This window comes from Giraffa tippelskirchi, chromosome 10, assembly GCF_054371585.1.
Source record: "Giraffa tippelskirchi isolate mGirTip1 chromosome 10, T2T-mGirTip1v1.2.pri, whole genome shotgun sequence".
Classification (NCBI taxonomy): Eukaryota; Metazoa; Chordata; class Mammalia; order Artiodactyla; family Giraffidae; genus Giraffa; species Giraffa tippelskirchi.
Window position 1 is genome coordinate 139,120,592 of NC_137284.1, and position 26,997 is coordinate 139,147,588.

The window sequence follows — 26,997 nt, forward strand, 5'->3', positions numbered from 1 at the left end:
TTTTAATCTCTAGTTTTAGTTTTGTATCTAAGTGATTTTAAAACACTGGGTTTTTTAGTGCCATTAAAATTGTCTTTTGAAACCTGAATTCTCTTTTCATGTAAATAGCAGCATTTCAGACATTAGTGTAAAATTTTGTCCTTGAGAAATTTGAGAGGATGTGTGAGAATTTTTCACTTATTACTAAAAGTTCCCCGTGTGTCTACCCAGATATTTTTTCTTCTGTATTTTGGTTTAGATTGTTCTTCTTTTCTTATAACAATAAAAGCAATATATATTGGAAGGTTTTGTATTATATAATTAGAAAGTTAAAATGTCCTAACTTCCCCCTCTCCAGTAGCTATTATTTTGATGTACTTTCATATTTTTTTCTATTCACATGCACATAAATATTTTTGTATGTGAACATTTTTCTTTGTCATTATTACACAATAAAAATTATATTTGTAAAGGTCTGTAAACTTAAGGATTAATAGAAATTCTGTCCTTGAGAGATTTTGCATTTGAATATTTTAGAGTAAAATATTTGAAAACCTCCAAAAAATTTCAGTGAAACATTTTTGCTCTTATTTTTCACAAGTTTCCATTCCAAGTCTCTCTTAAGCCAGTTCAGAGATTTTTATATTTTTGTGCTGATGGAAATTATGCTTGTTTATTGATACCTCCTCCCTGCTTTGTTCATTCCATGCCATTACATTCTTAACAGCCTCCTAATTGATCTCTGTGTCTCAGGATCTTCTCATTGTGCCTGTCTCCGCTGCACACTCATTGTTGGTAGACATGTCAAATGATGCTGTGACCCAGTGGGCAGAAAGGGGGTGGGAAATGACTCCTGATGGGTATAGGGGTTGTTTTTGGAGTGATGAAAATATTCTAAAATTAGATTGTGATGATAGTTTTACAGTGGATGTACAAAAGCAAACCCACCAAGCTGTGTAAATAGGTGAATTACATGGTATGTGGTTAATATTATGTGAAGTTGTTTAAAAAGCCAATAAAAGATTTAAATATATAACTCTGATGCAAAAATCAATGTTATGTAGAGTAAAAGGCATATTGTATGTGCAAGAACAAAGAAATCGGAAGTATATATTTTCTAATATGCTGTATAATCAAAGTAATTTTTTATAATTCTTATAATACACATTTGGTAAACATGGAAGTCTTGCCTCCCTAAGTATTGTAAACCGGCCCACTGCTTTTGTTTTCAAGAGGGAACACTTGTCATTTTTTTCTTCTGCTACAAAGCTGCTTCTAGGTAAAAATGTGACAATATGGAAGAGGAAGCGTATAAAACTTGGTCTTATGTCCCTCTGCATTCTTCCTTGCCTTGCATAGCCAGGACTCCTTTATTCTCCTCTTAGTGACTCCAGCCATGTTTTATAGAATTCAAAATTTCCTTCCTGCTCTACTGATTTCCATTCCACCCAGAAATTTCCATTTCCTCAGTGGGTCCTTATTTAAGGTGAGCAGATTGCCACATTCATTTATAAGTCATACATCTCTGATATTTGCATTTTAAAAGATTATAGAATAGGGATTAGCAGATGTTTTCTATGAAGTTCAGTTCAGTTCAGTTGCTCAGTCGTGTCCAACTCTTTGCGACCCCATGAACCACAGCACACCAGGCCTCCCTGTCCATCACCAACTCCCAGAGTACACCCAAACCCATGTCCACTGAGTTGGTGATGCCATCCAACTATCTCATTCTCTGTCGTCCCCTTCTCCTCCTGCCCTCAGTCTTTCCCAGCATCAGGGTCTTTTCCAATGAGTCAGCTCTTTGCCTCAGGTGGCCAAAGTATTAGAGTTTCAGCTTCAACATCAGTCCTTCCAACGAACACCCAGGACTGATCTCCTTTAGGATGGACTGGTTGCATCTCCTTGCAGCCCAAGGGACTCTCAAGAGTCTTCTCCAACGCCACAGTTCAAAAGCATCAATTCTTCGGCGCTCAGCTTTCTTCACCTTCCAACTCTCACATCCATACATGACCACTGGAAAAACCATAGCCTTGACTAGACGGACCTTTGTTGGCAGAGTAATGTCTCTGCTTTTAAATATGCTATCTAGATTGGTCATAACTTTCCTTCCATGGAGTAAGCGTCTTTTAATTTCATGGCTGCAATCACCATCTGCAGTGATTTTGGAGCCCCAAAAAATAAAGTCTGACACTGTTTCCACTGTTTCCCCATCTATTTCCCATGACGTGATGGGACCAGATGCCATGATCTTAGTTTTCTGAATGTTGAGCTTTAAGCCAACTTTTTCACTCTCCTCTTTCAGTTTCATCAAGAGGCTCTTTAGTTCTTCTTCGCTTTCTGCCATAAGGGTGGTGTCATCTGCATATCTGAGGTTATTGATTTTTCTCCCGGCAATCTTGATTCCAGTTTGTGTTTCTTCCAGCCCAGCATTTCTCGTGATGTACTCTGCATAGAAGTTAAATAAGCAAGGTGACAGTATACAGCCGTGACGTATTCCTTTTCTTATTTGGAACCAGTCTGTTGTTCCATGTCCAGTTCTAACTGTTGCTTCCTGACGTGCATACAGATTTCTCAAGACACAGGTCAGATGGTCTGGTATTCCCATCTCTTTCAGAATTTTCCACAGTTTATTGTGATCCACACAGTCAAAGGCTTTGGCATAGTCAATAAAGCAGAAGTAGATGTTTTTCTGGTATCTCTTGCTTTTTCGATGACCCAGCGGATGTTGGCAATTTGATCTCTGGTTCCTCTGCCTTTTCTAAAACCAGCTTGAACATCTGAAAGTTCGCGGTTCACATATTGCTGAAGCCTGGCTTGGAGAATTTTGAGCATTACTTTACTAACGTGTGAGATGAGTGCAGTTGTGCGGTAATTCGAGCATTCTTTGGCATTGCCTTTCTTTGGGATTGGAATGAAAACTGTCCTTTTCCAGTCCTGTGGCCACTGCTGAGTTTTCCAGATTTGCTGGCATATTGAGTGCAGCACTTTCACAGCATCATCTTTCAGGATACATTTGTATAGTCTCTAAAATATTCCTAACATTTATTGAATATGAATGTAAAAGACACATGAATTAAACTAGGAAAAAGTCAACATTGCGTTATTTGACCCTGCTAAAGTAGATAAAGACGAATGAGTATCGGTGTGGTTAGCATCTGCTTCCGTAGTATTATGGATTGATTGAGATGTTTTCCTTCAAGCTGATGTTTGTGTAGCTTTTTCAGCATATGATACTTGTTCATGTATAAAAGAAATTTAATACTGAAACAACGGCATTGTTTTAGATCTGTGGCAAGTATGTTGTGAATCATAAAATTATATTTCAACTAATATTTCCAAGTAACAATAATGAGAAGATTTGCATTTGCCATATCAGTGTTTTGCAAATTACTGGATAATGCAAAATGGCCATCACTAATTTAATGGATTTCTCAGGAAAATAAAATATTTTCTCAGAAAATTAACTCTAGGGAGTCCAAACCACTTGGGAAAACAAAATGGCACATTTTACCCCCAAATATTTTATTTTTCTTGGAAACTTTGTCATTTCATTATATGTCTTGAACAGGTATTTTAGATGACTTTGACTTTATTAAACAAATCTGTGTGTCAAATTTTTGTTTTTCTTGGTCAAGATTTAAATATTTTGTCTCTGCTATTAAATTAGAGCCACTGCAGGGAATAAATCAGTTAAATAAAGCATTGCCCCTTCCCTCAATAAAAATAATTGCATTGCACATTCGTTCTACCTCTTTTCTCCTTCTAACTCCATCCTGACAGTTTTCATTCATTTATTTCAGCAAATAGTTGAGTAACTGTTACATGCCAGGCAGTTGTTTTAGACACTGGGAACAAAACAGTGATCGAAACAACCTTTGGCCTTATAGAGCTTATGTTTTAGAGTGAGGAGAGGGCAGTAAACAATTGATTGTTGTTTAATATAAAAGTTATGTTATATGTTAGAAGATAAGTGCTGAAGTGGTACTAACCTGTTATCTAATGTTAATACTGTCCTCTTATTTTCTCTTTCAATTTATAGTTCCAATGACAGGATTCACACAGAGAGCAACCATTGATCCAGAGCTGAATGAAATACATGTCTTATCTGGACTCAGCAAAGACAAGGAAAAGAGGGAAGAGAATGTCAGAAATTCATTCTGGATTTATGATATTGTAAGAAATAGTTGGTAAGTAGCTCTTGTCTGTGTTGCAATCCCTATGTAACATTTATTTAAGGTTGTTGGTTTATTCAGAAAAAGAGGGAAGTAGAAGGCTTACCTTAATTTGTGATGTCATATATTTTAATGTCAATATTAGGGATTGGAAGAGTCAATATTGGTGCCCATGTTTACAATGATGTTCAGCAATGGATTTTACCTCTGAATTTTTCAGTTAGTAGATATCTCCTGGTCTGAGAGTCAAGAGAACTATATTTTAGTCTAGCTTTTTCTACCTTCTTAGTTTTTATGAAATGAAGCAGTTTGACTAGAGCAAGGTTGCGGGAGGGGGAGTATTCAAACCTAGGACCTTTTTGTCACAGAGCATCTCACAGAACTGCTGTACATTTTTCTTTGAAAAACACTGACCTAGAGGACCCAGCTGTAATGTTCTGTAGTACTACCTAAGTGAATATTCTCCAGAATTGAGGAACTTCTGAGAACCTCCATTCAGTAATGGAGGGTCATGCTCAGCAGCTAAGGGATTTGTTATCTTCTGAATAGGACATTTATTTATAGTAAGAATGAAAGCAGTCTGTTGTGAGTTTCTATTGTAAATAGATAAATATGATATCATCTCTTTCAACCTTTGATTTAAGCCTATATATATGCTGATCCTGTTTCTTTTTTTTTTTTTTGATCCTGTTTCATAACACGAAGTAGGTTGTTCTTAAATGAGATTTTGGTGGACATTAAAGAACTTCAGAACTCAGTTCTAACAAATTCGGATTATTTTGTATGAGAGTGACCAGAACTTAAGATTTTATGTGAACAAATTTATAATTTTTTGTTGGTAATTAGACATTGCGTTAATTTGCTTGCTACAATTATATTAACCTTATGTGTACTGCTAATTTTCTAGGATAGAATGCCTTAAAAGCAATGTCTTGCAGGTCTTGTGTCTATAAGAATGATCAAGCTGCAAAGGATAATCCAAGTAAAAGTCTTCAGGAGGAAGAACCATGTCCAAGATTTGCCCATCAGCTTGTATATGATGAATTACACAAGGTATCCTAACTGCGTTGACTGATAAACTTTCTATGACGTACAATCAGAAAGAATCTCAAAATATCTGTTTCTGATTATTTTCAGTAGATCTGAATAAAAATAACCAACATTTACTAGAATATGTAGCAGAGATATCAATTCTCCCTGAAATTCCTTAAAAGAATAAACATTTTTGCATAATCCGTAATTCCTGGTACATTTCTTATGAAAATGGCCAGTAGCTATTGCTTCTTAGCTGCATAGATCTGATACGTAGCATGGCCTGTTGTTTCTATAATATGAATATTTAAGTAGAAGATACACAGTTTTCAGCACTTGTATATACCTTTTTCCATGATATGAAAAGGTTTATGTAACTTACTGATTTTAGATTTTCCCATTGTGTAAGAAATCTTTATTTTTCCTATGATTGACATATCTGTTCCATCAGACTTGTGAAAATAGTCCTGAATTCTGAAGTTTTAGTGTCACTAAGTGTTTAGTGTGGTTTCTTTAGGTATTTCTCCCTTAAACTTTACATATAGTTTAATGATTGGGCTCAGATTATGTAGTAAATTACTGACAGAACCATATTCTTTCTGTTAAATTCTCAATCATTTGAGATCTTTAGGTAAAAGATACCATTCGAATAACTAAAACCTCTTTCTCTGAGAGTCCCCCAAAATGAAGGATAAATGAATACCCATCTATAGAATAGAAATAATATCTCTGTTGTGTAACACTGCTGATTATAAATGTTTCAAAATATCAAAAATGCTTTACCACTCTGAGTAGGGAATATTACTAAACCTTTAATAGTGTCATTATGTCATTATTGCATTCCTTTCACATTTCTTATTTGGTATTGTTGGGGGAGTGTGTAATTTCCTCAGTTCTGTCTTGCCACAGCAAAAATTTGAAGTGGCAGGCCAGTGTTACAGCTCAGTTTAAGCGGTGGACCAGTGTTACAGCTCAGTTACAGCTCAGTTTTATTTGGCAAGCAAGGGAAAATACATCCTCTAGGAGTGAGGACGGGCCAACCCAAAAGAAGCGTGAGGCTCAATTTTGGCTCCTCTTTTTATGTTTTTTCTCCTCCCCCTGAGCCTGCCCTATGTAAATTGGGCTAGCCGGGAGGGCTGTTTTTCTTCACCTGAGGTTCTCACTCCAGTCTCGGAACTTCCTTTGTTCTGTTTTTGTGGACTTTTTTCTTTGTCTTTTAGCCTCTGCTATATTGGACTCCTGTTTCCTATTCTAACTACCTAACAGTTTTAATTGAATGATAGAATAATATTTTAAAAGTTATTTCACAAATCATACATCCCATTTAATATTCAACATTAAGGCTAATATTCAATGTGAATATGTTTCATATGAAACATATTCAACAAAAGTAAGATGCTAAAATTTTTAAAACTTCCTAGTTATTGTTGACCTTCAGTGATTCAACTTGTGTGTCAGTTTTTTAAAAGATATTTTTTATTATGAATGACACTTGATTAACTTGATAATCCCCATTATTTGTTGCCTAAGTAAACTCTGTATCTTAGAATAGCTTCTTACTACCATTGCTTTACTTTTATATCTTCCGTTTTCAGTGTAACTGTAATAATACAACATACTTTAACATGAAATGTAATTTAAGGAAGTAATCACAGTACTTTAAAGTAAAATGGAAACTTGAGAAAAATCAGAGGAAGCCTTTGGTAGACATGCAAGAATGTTTTAGTTTTTTTGTATGAGTAAAGCTAAACAAGTTACTTGTTATACACTACTACCAAAATGAAGAAATTTTACTACAACTTTCCTGAGTATGTATGCATTTTTTAAAAATCTGGTTCGTTTTATTTATTATAGGTTCATTATTTATTTGGTGGGAATCCAGGAAAATCATGCTCCCCAAAGATGAGATTAGATGACTTCTGGTCACTGAAATTGTGTAGGCCTTCAAAAGATTACTTACTGCGGCATTGCAAGTACCTCATAAGAAAACACAGGTATAAAAATAATTCACTAAAAACTTTTATTTAGCATTATCAGCTGTTGTTGGTATTACCTAAGCTTTGGAGATGTGACTTTTATCTTTGGAAATTTAGTGACATGACAGTGTAAATACTGTGAAGATCATGACTTTTGTAAATGCCCTGTTACTCTCTTATTATTTTCTTTCTTTTTCAAAGAGAGGTACAAAGTGAAGATAGATCTTGATGCTAGAAGTTATTAAAGATAAGCAGGGGTATATTGCAACTGTCAAAATAATGGAAAAAGTTTCTATGAATGTGATGAACCTACCTTCAAGTAACTCAAGGCCTAACCCACTACAAATTACATCATTTCTAGAATTATTGGCATTTGACTGACTTATTGTTGATTCTCTTAACAGTGAATATGATGATATAGTTGACTAAATAATCTCTTTATATTTTGATGTTTCAGAATACAATCTAATATATTATAGTTTTACATCATTACTTTTGCAATCTAATTGCAAAATCATGTAATCAAACATTTTTATATATATCTCCTCAGTCTTGTTTGCTTTTCAGCCTTAGCAGATGATAAGCTACTGAAAAATGTAGAAAAATACATCTATTCCTTTAGTTGCTAATAATGTTAGATTATAATTAAAATTTACAGTTTGCGGGGAGAGACAGCTCTTAATGATGATAATAGATACCATTAATGAACAATTTTTGTAAGCTGAATCCTGCATGTTATTTGCACAAGTCAGTGTAGAAGTTAACTGTTATAGTTACTCTTTTTATAAAAGAAGAAATGTAGCCATTTTTAAGTGGATTATGTAACTCATCTAAGGTCATTCAACCGTGAGTGACAGCCAGGATTCGATCCTGAGTATTCTGACTCCAGAGTTTTTACCACTTCACCACCACCACCACTTCCACCTCTTACACATATGTATATACACAGACAGGCATACATATGTGTATTTATATGTTTATTATATAATTATGTATTATATTTTATGAATATATAGAATAAAATAAAAACCTCTGTGTAGGTATAAAGTAGATTTTTATTCCTATATCATATCATGTTTATCTGTTATTTCTTACTCTGCTTTCACAAGTTGTGCTTAAGAAATAAATTGATAATAGAAACTAGTTGCTTCTGTTGCTTTGGCATCACTATGAATAAGTACGAGTATTTCCTGTAGAATCTATAGGAGAAAGGGTCTGAATTGTCATGTTGGCTGGATAGCAAGAGATAAATTCTGTCTTATTAGCAACATTTAAGCTTAAAGTACCTTCAGCTAATCTTTTGCATTGCTAAAATTTTATTCCTTGGTGTTTTAGTTAATGTTAAACTTTGTTTTTAAAGGGGTAAGACTTTGTTTTTAAAGGGGTAAGACAGGTTTGGGGAAATCATAGTGGGTTTTGTTTTCTCTTCCCTACTTCAGATACAAAAACTATAGTTAGAATGTTGAGTTTGGTTTTTGAAAAAAATTTCCTGACCAAAAGCCCACTAGAGATTTTAAAAGAGTTGTTTAGTGCTATATGTGAAGAATTTGAATTTACTTGTAAATACTTCCCTCTGGCTTTTAATTAGAAAAGTAATACATGATTGCTGCTGCTGCTGCTAAGTCACTTCAGTCGTGTCCGACTCTGTGAGACCCCATAGACGGCAGCCCACCAGGCTCCGCCGTCCCTGGGATTCTCCAGGCAAGAACACTGGAGTGGGTCGCCGTTTCCTTCTCCAGTGCATGAAAGGGAAAAGTGAAAGTGAAGTCGCTCAGTCGTCCGACTCTTAGCGACCCCATGGACTGTAGCCTACCATGCTCCTCCATCCATGGGATTTTCCAGGCAAGAGTACTGGAGTGGGGTGCCATTGCCTTCTCCAAATACATTGTTAATAAAGGATAAAAAAAGTCCTCTCTCTTTACCACAGAGAATTGAATCATCCCTCATCCCACCATTCAGAAATAATATTTTGGTTATGTATCCCGTGAACTATAGGTGCACAAATAAATTTTTGTTTCTTTAACTGAAAAATAGGAATCATCTTGCTTTGAATCTGATTTCTTTTAATAAGTGATGTATTATAAACGTCTTATTACTTACATTAATAAATATAATGGCTACATAGTGTTTTACTCTGTGTAATTTACATAACTAGTCTCCTTTTGTAGAATATTTAGATTTTTTCCAACTTATTTGTAATTAGAAATAACAGAAATAACAGTGTAGTTAATGTTATTATGTAAGTCTGTATGCTCCTCTGTGGCTTCTCTGGTTGCTCAGATGGTAAAGAATCAACCTGCAATGCAGGAGACCTGGATTCGATCCCTGGATTGGGAACATCCTCTGGAGAAGGAAATGGCAACCCACTCCAGTATTCTTTCCTGGAAAATCTCATGGGCAGAGGATTCTGGCAGGCTACAGTCCATGGGGTCTCAGAGAGTCAGACATGACCGAGCAACTAAGCTTGCATGTATGCACCCCTATCCAAAATTTCTATAGGATAGAGGCAAAATTGATGAATTATAAGTTGCCCTTCAGAAAAATTAATTTTCATTCCTTCTCGAAATAAGTAGAATTATTCATTTCCACACAGCCAACTCATCCTAAAAAGTATTATTATTTTTGATCTTTGGCAGTTTTTCTCCTTTAAAAATCTATCAATGGGCAGGCAAAATGACAATTTACGGGAATCTGAAATACTATCAAATATCATGGCATGTTTTAAGTTTTAGATACAAAGCATCGTTACTGACTTGTGCTAGTAAATGCACAAAGTGAGGCATGAAAGTGAATAAGGAAAATAATAATCAGTAACAAATTATTTAAATTTTTAATTATATGATGAAAGACTAGCAAATCTTGTGAGTGTGATTCATGAAATAAAGTGACTGAAATTGAAAGACAGTTTTGTGTGATTGAGCAAATAATAAGCCTTTGAAATTTGCTACTTATTTAGTTAAAATATAAATTTTAGTTAAAATACAGATTTGGAGGGAGAGAAGTATGTTGACTGCCAAGAATGTGTCTTTGTTCTTAATGGTGCCACATGATACAGAAAATAAAGTGCCACTCTTCTGTAACATTCAAGTTTCCAAACATATGATTGGGGGATAGAAAGGGGCAAAAGAAAACCATTTTTGATAGGATTAGTTCCTTGTTTCTTTAGGTACAGGGCACGATTGTTGGCTGAAATATAATACTAGATGGCAGACATAAGTCCAGTAATAAGTTTTAGCAGGCTAACAAAAAAAGCTTAGAAAAAACACAACTTCCAGGAAAATGGATCCTTTCGCTGGATTTATTTAATAGAACCATAGATATGTGTTGGTTAAGTTATCAGATTACAAAAGATAAAAACATACTTAGAATTTCTCACTGGAAAAGAATGAGTATATCCAGAGAATTAAAGTGCTTTCTTAGCACTTGAACAGTGAGGCCTGATGAAGAATTGTTTAAGATACTGAGACAATTCTGATTAGCTAGAAGCTACTGAAGTAACTTTCTTTGTAATTGAGCCTTTCTCTTTCTGCTTCTTTCTGTCTGGTTTTCTTGTTCTACTTCCTGACTCTGACTTCCCTTATGGCTTCGGTAGGTAACTAGGTAGGAAGGGAAAGAAGGATAGAAGGGAAGGAATCTACCATTTCATGCTTCTACTTATTGCCTTCTGTGGTTTGTGTGTTTTTGTGTTCTTGTGTATCTCTCATTCAGTTTCTCTAAGAGATTATCTTCTTAGAGAAAGTTCCCTAGAGAGTGTATCCTGGAAAGAATTTTGCCAGGCCACTTTATAAATGGCTCAGCAAGCTCAAGATGACTGCTTTTGGTTCCGGTGCCAAAACTAATTCATTGTGGACAAGATGGTAGAGTAACATGACTAAAACTCTCATCTGAGGGTTGTAGGCTGGTTGACAATCAGGGTACTGTCTGGTACAGGAAAACTGTAATATTTTGCCAGTCTTTGCCCCTCCTTGCAGGTACCCTTTCACTGAGGTTAGTTCTAAACACAGGAAATTGTTGATGCCGTCAGCTGAACAGTCAAGAAAGGCTCATTACTATTTTCCTTTTCCAAATGAAATTTAATGTCTTTTCTTTCCTTTTAATACTTTGAAAAGCATACCAAGTTTTTGGAAATAAATCCATATATAATTCTATTACAAAATGAATTATCATTATTTAAATAAATATATAGTTGAAGCAAACTTTTTTAATTTAGGAGAACTCATTGTTTCCTTTCTGCTTTGGAATCAGAGAAACTTGAGTTTAATTCTGTTTCTGCTGCTTACTAGGTTTTAGCATGGCCAAATTCATTTACTAGGCAACAGTTCTTCATCTCTTTTGCTTTTTAAATTATCATCAACTTGTCATCGTAGGGGTTATGTGAGGATAAATGAAATGATATATATAAGATGCTTGATACAGTGTCTAGTGCACTGGAGAAGGAAATGGCAACCCACTCCAGTATTCTTGCCTGGAGAATCCCAGGGACGGGGGAGCCTGGTGGGCTGCCATCTATGGGATCGCACAGAGTCGGACGCGACTTAGCAGCAGCAGCACAGTGTCTAGCGCAGACAATTGATAAATGGTTGGTACAGTTGTTTTTGTTGTTGTTATTACTGACTGAGATGTGGAAGTAGTCTCATTAAAAATCTAATCATTAAAAGAAACTATAGTCATTTTGGTTTCTGAAGTATCTGTTAAACACCTCCAGTGGAAAGTATGTGACACAAATCTAGGAGAGTATTTTTATTTTATCCCTACTTATTTTTTTATGAAACACATTTGACTGTTTTGTGGTTCTGTTATAAAAAAATATTTGATATATCCACTGTATTAGTAGTTGGCTTAATCTTAGCTTACAGTTTTAAGAAGAGGGTAGTGAGTTAGTGAAGTTGCTCAGTTGTGTCTGACGTTTTCCAACCCCATGGACTGTAGCCTACCAGGCTCCTCCATCCATGGGATTTTCCAGGCAAGAATACTGGAGTGGGTTGCCATTTCCTTCTCCAGGAGATCTTCCTGACCCAGGGATTGAACCCAGGTCTCCCGCATTGTAGGCAGACACTTTACTGTCTAAGCCACCGGGAAGTCCCTAAGAAGAGGGTAGGAAATGCTCTTATCTAGTCTCTAGCACCACAGCCTGGCGTTACCACTGTTTCTAGAGGCTCCACATGTACACTATATAAGTGGCAGTATTCTTACTTCTGGATTCTTAAACACAGATTTTTTAGATATCCACAATATCTCCTCAGATACAGAGTATTTCACTCCAGATTTGAAAGACATTTCTGATGCTTTTTTCATAACTCTAAAGCAATTACTATTCTTGTTTGCATTTTCTAGGTTTGAAGAAAAGGCCCAAATGGATCCCCTTAGTGCTCTGAAATATTTACAAAATGATCTTTATATAACTGTGGATCATTCAGACCCAGAAGAGACTAAAGAGGTAAATGTGATAATAAACTTCAGAAATTGAACGTTTTTAAAAAAGTCTTTCTAACTTACATTTGTTGACTTTGTTCTTGAGTGTTTAAAGGGAAGTGAGGAACATATGATAACACTAAATATCTTAAAAATGGTATGGAGCAGATGAAATAGAAATTAAATAGACATATTTCTATTTAATAATGTAAGATTCAAGTCAGAGAGAAACCTGTGATCCATTCAGAAAAGGATTTTCAGGCATGAAGTTGTAACTTAGACATTAGTGTTTGTATTGGGAAGGAAATAGAAAATTTTACTTCTACCATAGTTCCATGCTTCTTTTACTTAAGGGTTATATAATGTTCAGTATAAACTTTTTCTGTTGGTACTCCAAAATCTCTTAAAAGAAGAAGGAAAACTCTCCTTTAATATAAGAAGAGAATGAAGAGAGGTTGGTGGGAATAACATCTTTGCTGGCTTGATACTTAGTTATATGAATGTTGTAGCACTACAGTTTTACCGTAGGCCTCAAGCTTTGTTCATCATTAGCCCCTAAGCTTGAGAAATTAGTAACAGATCATTACTTTTCGGTTTTCTCTTTTGATATATAACATGGGATGGAAGCAACTGTTTGTAAGAATATTCTTAGGGTATATCTGCTTATCCCCATTGTGTGAATACACCGGCTATGAGTTTCATGGTCTTACTAACGTTTCTTCCTACTAACTTCTAAGACTCCTTTTGTCACTCCTTCCTTTTGCCAGCTATTGTTGTTCATGCTTCATCTAACAACATCTGAACTGCAATCCATTTTACCTTCATTCTCAGAATTGGTGATTATATGTAGTTCCATTCCTTCATATATTTATTTCCCTGTTAGCTGTTGCAGTGCTTTGGCTTTGTAATAGCAACATCACACAGTGTTTTTCTCTGTTCAGCATTGACACAGATTTAATGTTGAATGACTTTCAGGCACCAGGTTCATTGTACTTATAAGCAGAAGAGCCTGCATATTCTTGGCACCAAAACAAGTAAATATTCTTTCATAGTTGCCTACGATGAAAATAAGCCCCAGTTCTCTTACTCAGTATTGGTTACAACCCTTCAGTAGGTGGAGGATCAGCAAAACACAATTTAAAACCCCCTGAAGAAAGATCATGGCATCTATTCCCAACACTTCATGGCAAGTAGAAGGGGAAAAAGTGGAAGCAGTGACAGATTTTATTTTCTTGAGCTCCAAAGTCAGCACAGACAGCGACTGCAGCCATGAAATTAAAAGACGCTTGCTCCTTGGAAGGAAAGCTATGACCAACCTAGACGGGGTATTAAAAAACAGAGACATCACTTTGCCAACAAAGGTCCATATAGTCAAAGCTGTGGTGTTTCCCTCGTCGTGTATGGATGTGAGAGTTAGACCATAAAGAAGGCTGAGTGCTGAAGAAATGATACTTTCGAATTGTGGTGTTGGAGAAGACTGTTGAGAGTCCCTTAGATTGCACGGAGATCAAACCAGTCAATCCTAAGGGAAGTCAACCTGGAATATTCATTGGAAGGACTGATACTGAATCTGAAGCTCTAATAATTTGACCACCTGATGTGAAGAGGCAACTCATTGGAAAATCCCCTGATTGGAGAGATTGAAGGCAAAAGGAGAAGAGGGTGGCAGAGGATGAGATGGTTAGATAGCATCACTGACTCAGTGGACTTGAATTTGAGCAAACTCTGGGAGATAGTGGAGGACAGGGAAGCCTGGCGTGCTGCAGTCTGTGAGGTTGCAAAGAGTCGGGCACAGTTTAGCTACAACAACAATCATGATTTTGCCAAGTAGCAGATATACTTAGATTAATCTGTTATGGATTATATTAATAAGCTGAAGATAGTTGTGAAAAGTGCATTATTGTTCATTTTGTTAGACTTGTGCATTTGAGAGATAAATGTATTTTCTTGTGTTTTCACCATAATCTGTCTAAAATGGCTATAATCTGGGAACATTCATTTTTCTCTTATTTTTTAAAACCAAAACAAAATACTGCGAAGTAAATAATTTCAGCTGTGTGAGCTGCAAGTAGGCCAAAGAAAACAGACAGTTTGTTCTTAAAGCTAAGCTAATGGGAAAAACCAGGACAGGGAGGTATCTCAAGTTCAAATAGTCATATTAAGAATTTTGATGGTGAGTTTCTCTTTTCCTGAAGACTATCAAATTATGATTTTGTATGCCACAGATTTCCATTCTATTTCTTAAAAGCTTTGAGTTGTTGAGTAGAAGTTAGGAAAAAATGATGTTATTCTTGTTATTCATGTATGTATGAGCATCAGAATCACTTTAGAAACTTTTTCAAAACGATACCCACACTTGAAGATTCTTCTCTGTCTGCTCTTTTATAACGGAAAACTGAAAACACATCTAAAACATTGAGAATTGCTGGTCTGTAAGTTTATTATTTTGTTTAAAAATGTGTGGCCAGATTTTGTTTAGGGAAAGAAATCCCTTGGTGACAGCTCCAGTGTGTATATGTACTTACAGTATTTGTTAGTGGGGCATATAGATCTTCACTTTTCCTTGTAAGAATTCATTCCCCTTATTGAAAAAGGCTTATACTGCTGTTCATTTTCTGTAGTAGCTTGGTTTTGTTTTCTGTGTATGTTTTACAAAATGTTAAATGATTTTATCAGCAACTGATTTCCCTGATAGCTCAGTGGGTAAAGAATACACCTGCAATGCAGGAGACCCCAGTTCGATTCCTGGGTTGGAAAGATCCCCTGGAGAAGGGAAAGGCTACCCACTCCAGTATTCTGGGCTAGAGAATGCCATGGACTGTATACTCCATGGGGTCGCAAAGAGTTGGACATGACTGCGTGACTTTCAGTTTCAAAAGTGGTTTTTAGATCTTTCTCCCCCATTTTTGGATCATCATTGTGCCTGTTAGTAGGAAATGCTGGTAGACTGTCAACTATGTACCAAATAATGGTTCTTTGCTTTCTTCAGTCTCCAGAACGTGGGTTCTAAATTGGTGATGAGATTATAATAAAGTTTATGAAAATTATATATTTTTTTCTAGAAAAGGGCCAAGAAAAGTTTGCCTAAAACTGATTCTACCATTTTTAGAGAGAGTTCTATAATAAAGAAGAAATGAGAAAAACAAGTTTTCAGCCAGTTTTGCACATTTTGTATTAATTATCTTTCTACTGAGCTTCTGAAGTACTGGTGTCATTTATTTAACAGATGTGTAGAGTCTCTACAATATGCCAGGCATAAGGGATACACATACACCAATGAACCAAACGAGATACTTGCCCAAGAGATACTTAGAAGCTAGTGGGGAGGAACAGTAAACATATTAAATAAACAAATATAGTGCATTAGGATTTGATAAGGATTATAGGAAAGTTAAACAGAATTAAAAATATAAGGGGTAAGAATTGGACAGTTGCGGCTATTAAATAGAGTAATCATAGTAGACCTTGTTTAGAAATCAGATGTGCACAAAAAGTTGAAGAATTATGAGGGAGTGATGTAAGTAGATAATTTAGGGAAGGTGATTCCTAGCAAAAAGAGGGCTAGAACAAAGACCTTAGGATGAGAGTATTTGGCTTTGTTTAGAACATCAAGGAGACACCCCTTGTGGCTGGAATAGAGAGGTAAGGAGAGAGATTAATTAGAGGTGAGGTCAGAGAAGGCAATGGCACCCCACTCCAGTACTCTTGCCTGGAAAATCCCATGGATGGAGGAGCCTGGTAGGCTACAGTCCATGGGGTCGCTAAGAGTCGGACATGACTGAGTGACTTCACTTTCACTTTTCCCTTTTATGCACTGGAGAAGGAAATGGCAACCCACTCCAGTATTCTTGCCTGGAGAATCCCAGGGACGGCAGAGCCTGATGGGCTGCCGTCTATGGGGTCGCACAGAGTCAGACACGACTGAAGCGACTTAGCAGCAGCAGCAGCAGAGAGGTAAGAGCAGCAATTGGCAGAACAGATTATAAATAACTTCTCAAGTCATTGTTAGAACTTTGGTTTTTACTCTGAATAGGGAGCCAGATCAGGGTATTGTGCATGCAGAGGAGTGATATAATCTGCTTTATGTGTTAATTAGGTCACACTGATTACTGTATTGAAAATAGACTAAAAAGGAACACAGATGGAGGCAAAGAGAGCTCTGAGGGAGGTGTGTAAATCTAAGCAAGGGGGATTGTTGCCCAGACCAAAATAGTAGCAGTAGAAATTATGAGTAAAATAGCTTTGATTCTCAATATATTTTAAAGGTGGAACCAACAGAATTTTATGATTGGATGTAGGGTTGAAAGAAATGACTCTATAGTATTGAGCCTGAAAAACTAAAGGATGAAGTTACTGTCAAATGAAATGAGAAGGTGGAGACTTCTGACTGGAATTGAGAGTTTAATTTTCCATATGTTCAGTTCGCGATGCCTATGAAATAGCCTTATTGAGATGTTGAAGTGATGGTTGGATATTCAAGTCTGGAGTTGCAGGAAGAGGTATGACTTTATTCAGATTGTGTACTACTACTTGGTACCTGTTAAAACTCTAGGCCAGTACATCTCAGCGATACTTATTTAATTGAATAGTGAAAATAACAGTTTTCTCCCCACCCATCTACATAGAGCCTATGAAGTTTATCTTTCATCTTTGAAGTTAGAAAAGAGGAACAAATTAATCCCAAACAAGTATTTAGAATATAGGAAATTAGTAAAATGGGAAATAATAAAAAAAATGTAAAATGTGAAAGATTGGTTCTTTGAAAAAGTAACTAAAATTAGTCAATCTCTAGCAAGACTTATCAAGAAAAGAAATAATGAAAACACAGATTATCAATATCACAAATGAAAAGGGGAAATCATTACAAGCCTCCGTACATTAAAAGTATATTACAGAAATATTATAAACAACTTGTCAACAAATTCAACAACTTGATGAAATGAACAAATTTCTTGAAAGATACAACTTACAAAAACAAGAAGCACAAGAAGAATTAGAAAATCTTACGGAACTCCATATCAATTAGAGGTTGAATTTGTAATTGAAAACTTTCCAAAAGAGGAAATGCTAGGGCTAGATGGTTATATCAGTAATTTCTATCAACACTTTAAGGAAGAAAAAATGCCAATTTGGTAGATTCTTCGATATCAGAAGACAAAACAGTTTCTAAATCCTTTTATGAAGCAGCCTAACTCTGGTATGAAAACTCAAAAGAGACATTAGAAGCAAAGAAAAACTGCAGACCAATACCCCTTGTAAATGTAGATACAAAATTCTTAAGAACATTTTAGCCACTTGAATCCAGCAATATGAAAAGGCTAATGCGCAATGGCCAAGAAGGGGGCTTGTGCTAGAGTACAAGGTTGTTTTAACTTTTAAAAATCTGTCAACTGTATTTCACCACATTGGCAGAATGAAAGAGAAAAACCATAGACCATCTCAATAAGTGAAGAAAAGCATTTGACAGAATGCAAAACCCATTCATTATAAAAATTCTTAACAAACTGGGAATAAAAAAAATATCCTAAGTCTCGTAAAGGGCATCTATGAAAAATATACAGCTAGTGCCATACTTCATTATAAAATGTTAAACCCTTTCCGTTAAGATTATGACAAGGAAAAGATGTCTGCTGTCAACACCTCTGTTCAATATTGTGCCAGAAGTACTAGCTAGTGCAATAAGAAAAAGAAACAGCATATAGATTTAAAAGGAGCAAGTAAAACCATTTGCATCTTTAGACGATGTTATTGTGTACATAGAAAACATCATACAATCTACAAAAGATATACTAAGATAATTGAATTCAACAAGGTTACAGAATACAAGGCCAATAGAATTAAAAAGCAGTTCCAGTTTTATACTAGCAATGAGCACTTAGAGAATGAAATTTTTACTCCCTCTCTATTCTGCCTTTTGACTTTAGTTCCTCATTGCTTTTTTCTCTCTGATCTATGAAAAAGAACCTGGCATCCAGACCCTGATAAGATGAGTATTTTGAGGTGCTAACTTGCCATCTTCTTGGTCAAATGGCTTTCCAAATAAAGTCATTTTCCTTGCTTCAAAAAAAAAAAATGAAAATTTTAAACTTTTTATATTAATATCAAAAATAATCAAATATACACAAGTAAGTTATTAAAAGATATTAACACCTAAATAAATGGAGAAATAAATCACATTTATGGTTTGAAAGACTGTAAAAGTGTTGAGATGCCCATTCTCCCCAAATTGGTTTATAATTTAAACTGCAGTTTCTGTCAGTATCCCAACTTATTCTAAAATTCAGTGGAAATGTGAAGACTCTGGACTAGCTAAAAGAATCTTGAAAAAAAAGTTGGAGGTCTCATACTTACTAGCTGATTTCAGGGCTCTGTATAGAGCCATAGTATTCACCGGGGTATGGTATTGCCTTAAGGATAGACAAATAGATCAAAAGAACAGAATAGAATTCAGAAATAGACTCATACATATGCAGTCAGTTGATTTTCTTTTTTTTAACCAAAGCACCAAGTTCAACAGGGAAAAGAAAGTCTTTTTAACAAATGATGCTAAATAGATGGATATCTCAACCCCTGTTTCACTCTTAACACAAAAATTAAGATGGATTATGGATCTAAATTTAAAACCCAAAATAGTCCATCCTTAAGAAGAAAACAGATTATCTTCACCACCTTGGGATAAGCAAAGCTTTCTTGGATATGACATAAAAGGCACTAATCATAAAGAGAAAACTTGACAAATTGGACTTCAACACAATTAAAATTTCTATTCATTAAAAGACGTTACCAAAAAAAAATTTTTAAGAGAGAGAGAAGGGAATTCCCTGGTGGTCCAGTGATTGGGACTTCCCACTTTCACGGCAGAGGGCCTGGGTTCAATCCCTGGCTAAGGGAACTAAGATTCCAGAAGCTAAATGGTGCAGCAAAAAAAAAAACAAATAGACAAGATACAGACCAGATAATATTTGTAGTAGATTTGTCTGACAGAGTACTGATACCCAAATATATGAAGAAGTTTCATATATTTTTACTCTTCCTTTTATACTCCTTTCCCCCCCCTAACTCTTGCTTAGTTGCTTCTGGATTATTTGTCCAATTTCTTACATTCAAAGGATAATTAATCAGGTGACTGATACCTGAAATTTTAAAGGCTACAAGTGTAAGTGTGAAATTCATCCTAAAGAATCAGTGGCATCAGTGACTCAAGCTTTGCAAAGTGTCAAGTAACTCTGTTGAGATTCTGTTTATTTGACCTGTAACTACCTGTTTTCCAGGATCCTCAGTCAAGATAAATATAAATAGTTCTCCTAAATGTTTCTCTCATGTGCTTAGTCGCTCAGTCGTGTCCATCTTTGCGACCCCATAGACTGTAGCCCGCCAAGCTCCTCTGCCCATGGGGATTCTCCAGGCAAGAATACTGGAGTGGGTTGCCATGCCCTCCTCCAAGGGATCTTCCCAACCCAGGGATCAAACCCAAGTCTCCTGCACTGTAGGCGGATTCTTTACCATCTGAGACACCAGGGAAGCCTGAATTTTTCTTTACCAATTTGTTAAAGTACCAGTGATGCAATAGTTTTGTCTTATTTTATTTTGTCATCGTTCAGCTACATTGTCTGATATAAACTGACTGACTAATCTGAGAATCTAATCAACACATTTTTCACTTTGAGCCTTTAAAATTGTATAATACTACAATTATACATACCATGGAATGCCAGTCTAAGTTGTAATTTAGGGATGGCTTATACATAATAACTACTTTTTTCTCAGAGTTTGATTTACGCAGTAGAGGCATCAGGTGTTTTACAGTAGCGTGCATTTAATTTTGAAGTGAGAAATCATTCATATACACTAAAAGTTCAGTAAGTGTATTTAGGGTACCAATCTATGATAGATTCCCAAATAAGTAATTTTCTTTTTTTTAATCAAAGTATAGTTGATTTATAATATTATATTAGTTTCAAATGTATAACATAGTGATTCAGTATTTTTACAGATTATACTCCATGTAAATTTATTGTAAGATACTGGCTATATTCCCTGTACTGTATAATATATCTTTGTGTCTAGTTTTTTTATACATAGTAGTTTGTACCTCTTAATCTTACCCTTGTTTTGCCCCTACCCCTTTCCACATTCCCATTGGTAACCACTATTTTGTTCTGTTTGTGAGTCGGTTTCTCTTTTGTTTTATTCATTCATTTATTTTTTAGTTTCTATATGTAAATGGTGATATCCAGTATTTATCGTTCTCTGTCTGACTTATCTCACTTAGCATAACACCCTCCAGATCCATCCATGTTGTTGCAAATGGCAGAATTTTGTTCTTTTTTATTGCTGAATAGTATTCCAGTGTGTAGGGGGGTGTGGGTGTGGATGTGTGTATACATACCGCATTTTTATCCATTCATCTGTTGATGGACAGTTAGGTTGCTTCCATATCAGGCTATTGTAAATAATGGTACTATGACCATCAGAGTGTATGTATCTTTTCAAATTAATGTTTTCATTTTCTTTGGATATATGTACTCAGGAGTGAAATTGTTAGATCACATGGTAGTAGTAATTTTTTATTTCAGTTGACCTCTTGTTCCTTAGGAGCCTGGTGGGCTACAGTCCAGGGGATTGCAACAGAATCAGGCATGACTGAACACCGTACTAGGGACCAGATTGTTCCTTAACAAATACATACTTTAATATATTTTTAAAATAAAATACTTCCAGGACTTAGTCTAGTATTATGAAAAATGATGAGAGAGTCCAGTAAAAAAAATGAGCATGTTCTTTAAATACGATGTTCTTTCCGCTATTTGGTGGTGAATCAGTTCAGTTCAGTTCAGTCTCAGTCGTGTCCAACTCTTTGTGACCCCATGGACTGCAGCACGCCAGGCTTCCCTGTCCATCACCAACTCTCAGAGCTTACTCAAACTCATGTCCATTGAGTCAGTGATGCCACCCAACAATCTCATCCTCTGTTGTCCCCTTCTCCCGCCTTCAATCTTTCTGTTTGGTGAATAGACCTATGCAATACATATGCAGAGACATCCAGTAACTAATAAATGGTTAAAATTATAGGAATTTCTTTCTCTAGTGTGCTTACCTAGCTTGGAGAAGGAAATGGCAGGCCACAGTCCATGGAGTCGCAAAGATTCGGACAAAACTGAGCGACTGACGCTACTCTACCTAGCTAAGCTAATTTGCTTTCTTTTTTTCCCCACAGTTTCAGCTCCTAGCTTCAGCTCTATTTAAATCTGGTTCAGATTTCACGGCTTTAGGTAAGTATTGCAGTGTACTTTATCTGGCCATATGTCCCAGCACTGGGGAGGTTTGATTTTGATTTCTTCAAAATGAAACATTAGATGAGATGTCATCCAAACAAATGAAACAGGTCTCAAGGTAACATGCAAAAATTCTTGATAACTGGCATCAGTTCCCAGTTCATGGGTCAGTTTGCAGTTCCTGTTATACCAGTCGCTGGGTTATTTTATTATGCAAATAGATTGCACAGAAGCCTGGTCAAAATAATTTGTATAGCATTGTTTTGGAATGCAGACTACATTACTGATATACTTACCATGAGTTAACACTCGTCGGTTGATGGGTTTTCCCCTCAGTTTATTCTTTGTGAAATTGTGTGGTATCAGCAGAATGGTGTTGGGGTGGGCAATGAAATTGATGTTTGGAAGCAGGGGAGTGAAGTAACTCTTTCCTGAAAATGGGAATTTTTGTAAGTTGATATCTTAATATATCGTTCATGTGTTTCTCAAACATCCCAGATACGGACATCAGTGTTCACTTACTGGTACTCTCATTTAGTATTAATGAATTATTAAAGTAGTTAAACCAGATTGTAGTAAATAGGGAGTCTGTAGAAGTTCTAGAACTCAGAGCTTTAGTCAGGTGAACTTTCAAGGATCTTTTTGTTAGGATAAGTCATTATAGCTTCAGTTTTTATAGCTAACAAGATAGTAGCCTTTTGAAGTATGGGAATTTCCAGCTCTCCTCTTGTCATTATAAAATGCAGTCACACAGTGATTGCATACTAATTCCATTGATGCTGGTGCTGTTTTATTTAGCCTTAGAGTCAGGTAATAGTATCAAAATTTTCCAGCATATGTAGTATAAATGCTTCTCGTTATCTTTGCAATTAAATACACTTTGGCTTAACTTCTTCATTGTTTGTCTCTTAAAGGTGAAACATACCTCAAAGGCAAAAGCAAAAGCCAGAGACGTATAATTCCCTGCTTTTCAGAGGGTTGGGAAATAATAGCAGTGTCTCTTGGGGTCTTACCCTTTCTTTTTCCATAGCAAGTGACTGAGGTTTCTGTACCACTCAAGGCAACTCTAGTCCTGAGTTCTAATTCCAGAATACGTAGGATTCCCCCACAAGGCAAGAGGACTGCTATAAAACATAACTTCAGTAGGTTCTTGTAAAAATTTGCATAATTGTTTACCACCATTCCACACACTGAAAGGCTTTTTAAAAAGTGTATTCAGGGACTTCCCTGGCGGTCCAGTGGTTAAGAATCTGCCTTGCAATACAAGGGACATGGATTTGATCCCTGGTCCAGGAAGATTCCACATGCTGCGGGGCAGCTGAGCCCCCACACCACAACTACTAGGTCTGCCCTCTTGAACCCTCGCTCTACAACAAGAGAAGCTACCACAAGAAGAAGCCCATGCACTGCAATGAAGAGTAGCCCTGGCTCACCCCAACTAGAGAAAGCCCCCACACACACAGCAACGAAGACCCAGCACAGCCATAAATAAATAAACTAGTTTAATTTTTTTTTTTAAGTGTATTCAGGTTGTTAGGAATCTAAACCGTGAGATAGAGAGTCTAGTTACAGGCATTATTTTAGCAAGTTCATGCCCTTTTGAATTTTATCTTTTGAAATGGATTTAGTGATAGACAAACTGGGAGCCTGGCACATCGATATTCAGTTTGAGTGAATGTGTGCTTTGTTATGTATGGATACTGCAGCCCAAAGCCATTATTTTTATTTTAATGGTGGATAGCACTAAAATGTCTCTGGCTGACTTATATGTAGCCTTTAGAACAAGAATTTCTTGGCAGTCATTTAAATATATTAGACTGTTGTCAGCAAATATTTTACCTTTAGCTTAACTCTTTTCTTTGCTCTATTCACTGTCAGCTAATATATTTTGTCAGGAACAGTTTGTTTTACTTGGATTCTAAACAGACCTTAGATACACTGAGATCAATACAGACACAACAGAAATAAATACAAAAAGGGAAATTTTCTGTGGGGTTTTGTTTCCTACCTTGTCTGAAGGGAAGCAGTGTAGTAGTTAAGAGGGAAGAGTGTAGTATAGTGGTTAAGGGTCAGAATCTAGGTTTAGATATCAGCTTTGCCACTTGGTAATTTTAAAAGTGACTTTGAATAAGTCAACTTTCTAATCATTAATTTCTTCATCTGTAAAATGGAGGTAGGCAGAGTAGTGACCTCAGGTTGTTGAGAGAATGAAGTATTCTTGAAAACAGCAAAATGAAATGCTTAGTAAGTGTTCTGTTTAGGGTACCACATCTGTTACCTGCCTTATAAATGTCAGCTTTGTAACATTGGTGAATTTGAATGAGGAGTAAATTCAGGCTATATGCCAATTTTCATAAGGAGAAATTTGACATATTATTTGTTTTAAAAAGTCTTTTTCATAAAGTTCATGCCTATTTAGAATTCCTGGTTTTTCTCATTCATTTTCTATCTGATTGTTTTACCTTCACTCCACTTAGAATTTAAATCTAGTGGGGGTTTTTTAATGTATGGATGTGTACACTTTTCATGTATAAATAACTATTTCCTTTTCTAAATTATGTTCCCCCCAAAATTGGCTCAACTAAAATTTCTGACTTCCTTCAGAATTCATCCAGTTTATCTGAACCTCTCAGAATTAAAAAGTATTTACTAATGTTATTTGTAATTTAAAAATTTAGAACGATGGAAAATGATTTTTACAAACTGCTGGCATTGTGTTAGTTTTGAAAAATGACTGACTTCGGAGAAAAATAACCTTTTTAGCTTAGGCTGCTATGGCTATGGCTGTGGACACTTTGAAGCTTGGCTTCTGACTTTTAGCTAATTTTAAAAGCATATTTTCAGCAAGGTATGTTTTAAGAACATGAAAGTTAAAATCAATATGCTTTTTGTCCTGTCACTACTATTTATGTAGTCATATTGCTGTTGCTAAGTTTCCTGGTGCCCCACACATTTTAAAGGGTTTTTGTTTTTTTTTAATATTCAGGTTGTCTTTGAACAACTTCCCTCAATCTCTGTCTCCTTTCTTCAAGTATGACCATTTGCATTTGGCAGATCTTTACACACAGACATACAGATAGAGTTGATTCCCACAATTCACAATAATATTCTATACAGTTACCTGTAACCCTGAATTTGGTTAATACTGACCCATTGCTCCTATGGAAAATACAGAGTCAGGGTCCTACAAGCCTTTTGTCACAGAATTTTTTTAATTAATTAATACATAATGTTGTTTTCTTTCAACAGGAACATACCTTACTTACATATTTATATTGTTGATTCATTAACATTGAACTCATGCCAATAGCACTGTAGCTCACCCTGAGCAAAGCTTATCTAACGTGTATTTTCTTCATAAAGCATGTCACAGCCTTCTTGCACTTAGGAATACTAGCCATCACGTCAGCACCACACTTGGGGGCCATTTTAAGCAGTGAAGTCACCAACAGAAAACACAAAATGTGAAGAACATGACACCAAGTAGATTGTGAAAAGAGCACTTATTTATAGTCTGAGAGCTGAAACAAGTGGGCAGAGCACTAACTAGTTTGACCTCAGTTGAGAACGTATATTTACAGGTGGCAGCTGAGATTTTTTGCCGCTTGGTGCCTGTCTGTGATTGACCACAAAAGTGGCACAATACGGTTTTAGAGATTACAAATTTAGCAGGTAGGCAAACGCACAAATACGAAATCTGTGAATAGTGAGGATCAACTGTATACATGTACACACAGACATACAGATGTTTGGTTTTATGTGTTCTGGTTCTATTTATTATGTAATATAAAAATGTGTATTCTCCACATAGCTCTTTAAAATTTAACAGTGTGGCTTGGAGATGCTTATGTGAAACTATACTAGATTAATTATATTTGTAAGTTATACACAATGTGCCATAATAGGGATCTACCATAATTTAACCATTCATGTAATGATAGTGTAAATTTCACGTTCCTTATTGGTAAATGGAGAATAAAAATAAAAGATAGGTTCTCTATTTAATAAGTACTCAGTTACTTGATAAAAATAAATAAATAAATGAGCTTTAGAGTCGGACAGACATGGGTTCACACTCCATTCTCTTTCCTCTGCAACTGTGATATGTTATTGAATGACTGAATCTCTCCTAAGTGTCTCATCTGAAATTGGAGTTTATGGTAACTGCTTCGTATGATTTTTGTGACAGTGAAATGTGGTCATACATAGAGAACCTAACATAGTAGGAGACTCAGTGTTTATTTCCTTCCCTCCTAAATCATTTGATCTCATAAAAATGATACTGTAAGTACTACCACAGAATCAGTGTCCTGTCTTAAAAATACAATATACCACAATGTTTTTTTAATACCACAACATTTTACAAATAAAATAAAACAAAGGTGGTAAACACCCTGAAGTTGAATGTAAACAGAAACAAACATGTTTATCAAATTTGTGACATAATCAGACAATAGGGGAAAAAAGAATTAAATCTTTAAGTACAGCTTCAACTGCATATTCTCAGTGAAGTATATTCTAAAGATAGTAAAAGCAAGAAAATCTTGAATTTTGCTGGTACTGATTTGGGTATAGAAACTCTGGAACTTCTTTTGTGTGTGTTTTAGGTTGAGCAAATGAATAAATATGATGATATTGCTGAGAGAGATGGTTTCCCTAGTAAGAGAAAGGAGGTGTAAATATGGAATGGAATAAGGAGAGGAAGAATCCTGTGAGATTCCTAAAAAAATGAATTAGCAGTAAAAGCATGGACTAATAATTTTATTCTTTTTAAAAGAGATATGTGTATTATATGTGTGTGTATATATATATAGTCCTAGAAACAGCACCACTGATCTTAGTTTGTAAATATCACTCACCACTAAAAGGAATTAGAGCTGTTAGGGAAAATGATAGACTCCAAAGCTGTGTAAAGATAAGCTTGGAGATCCTACCGTGCCAGAAGTGAGGAGGTACTCAGAAAGTAATGGGGTAAGTCAGAAAGATAAAAACAATTATCGTATATTAATGCACATATATAGAATCTTGAAAAATAGTACTGATAAATCTATTTGCAGTGCAAGAACAGAGACGTAAATTTAGAGAACAGACCTGTGGACATGACACAAGAGAGTGGGATAAGTTGAGAGAATATCATTGACATACATGCAG

General features: G+C 35.7%; 1 protein-coding gene across 9 annotated transcripts in view; it reads left to right on the top strand.

The window, feature by feature from the left end:
• Positions 1-26,997, top strand: part of MKLN1 (muskelin 1) — a 384,259-nt gene that overhangs the window by 340,961 nt on the left and 16,301 nt on the right. For 8 of the 9 annotated variants that reach the window (XR_014067647.1, XR_014067649.1, XM_081537099.1 and 5 more), the window contains 5 exons: positions 4,019-4,166; positions 5,090-5,204; positions 7,038-7,177; positions 12,494-12,596; positions 21,789-21,843. Coding sequence is in view for 6 of the 9 variants with exons in the window: in XM_081537099.1 (XP_081393225.1) it covers positions 4,019-4,166; positions 5,090-5,204; positions 7,038-7,177; positions 12,494-12,596; positions 21,789-21,843 (561 nt within the window). In the remaining 3 variants the exon portion in view is untranslated. Of the gene's footprint in view, positions 1-4,018; positions 4,167-5,089; positions 5,205-7,037; positions 7,178-12,493; positions 15,416-16,480; positions 18,645-21,788; positions 21,844-26,997 lie in introns of those variants that run through there. The other variant, XR_014067648.1, reaches the window with a different exon arrangement.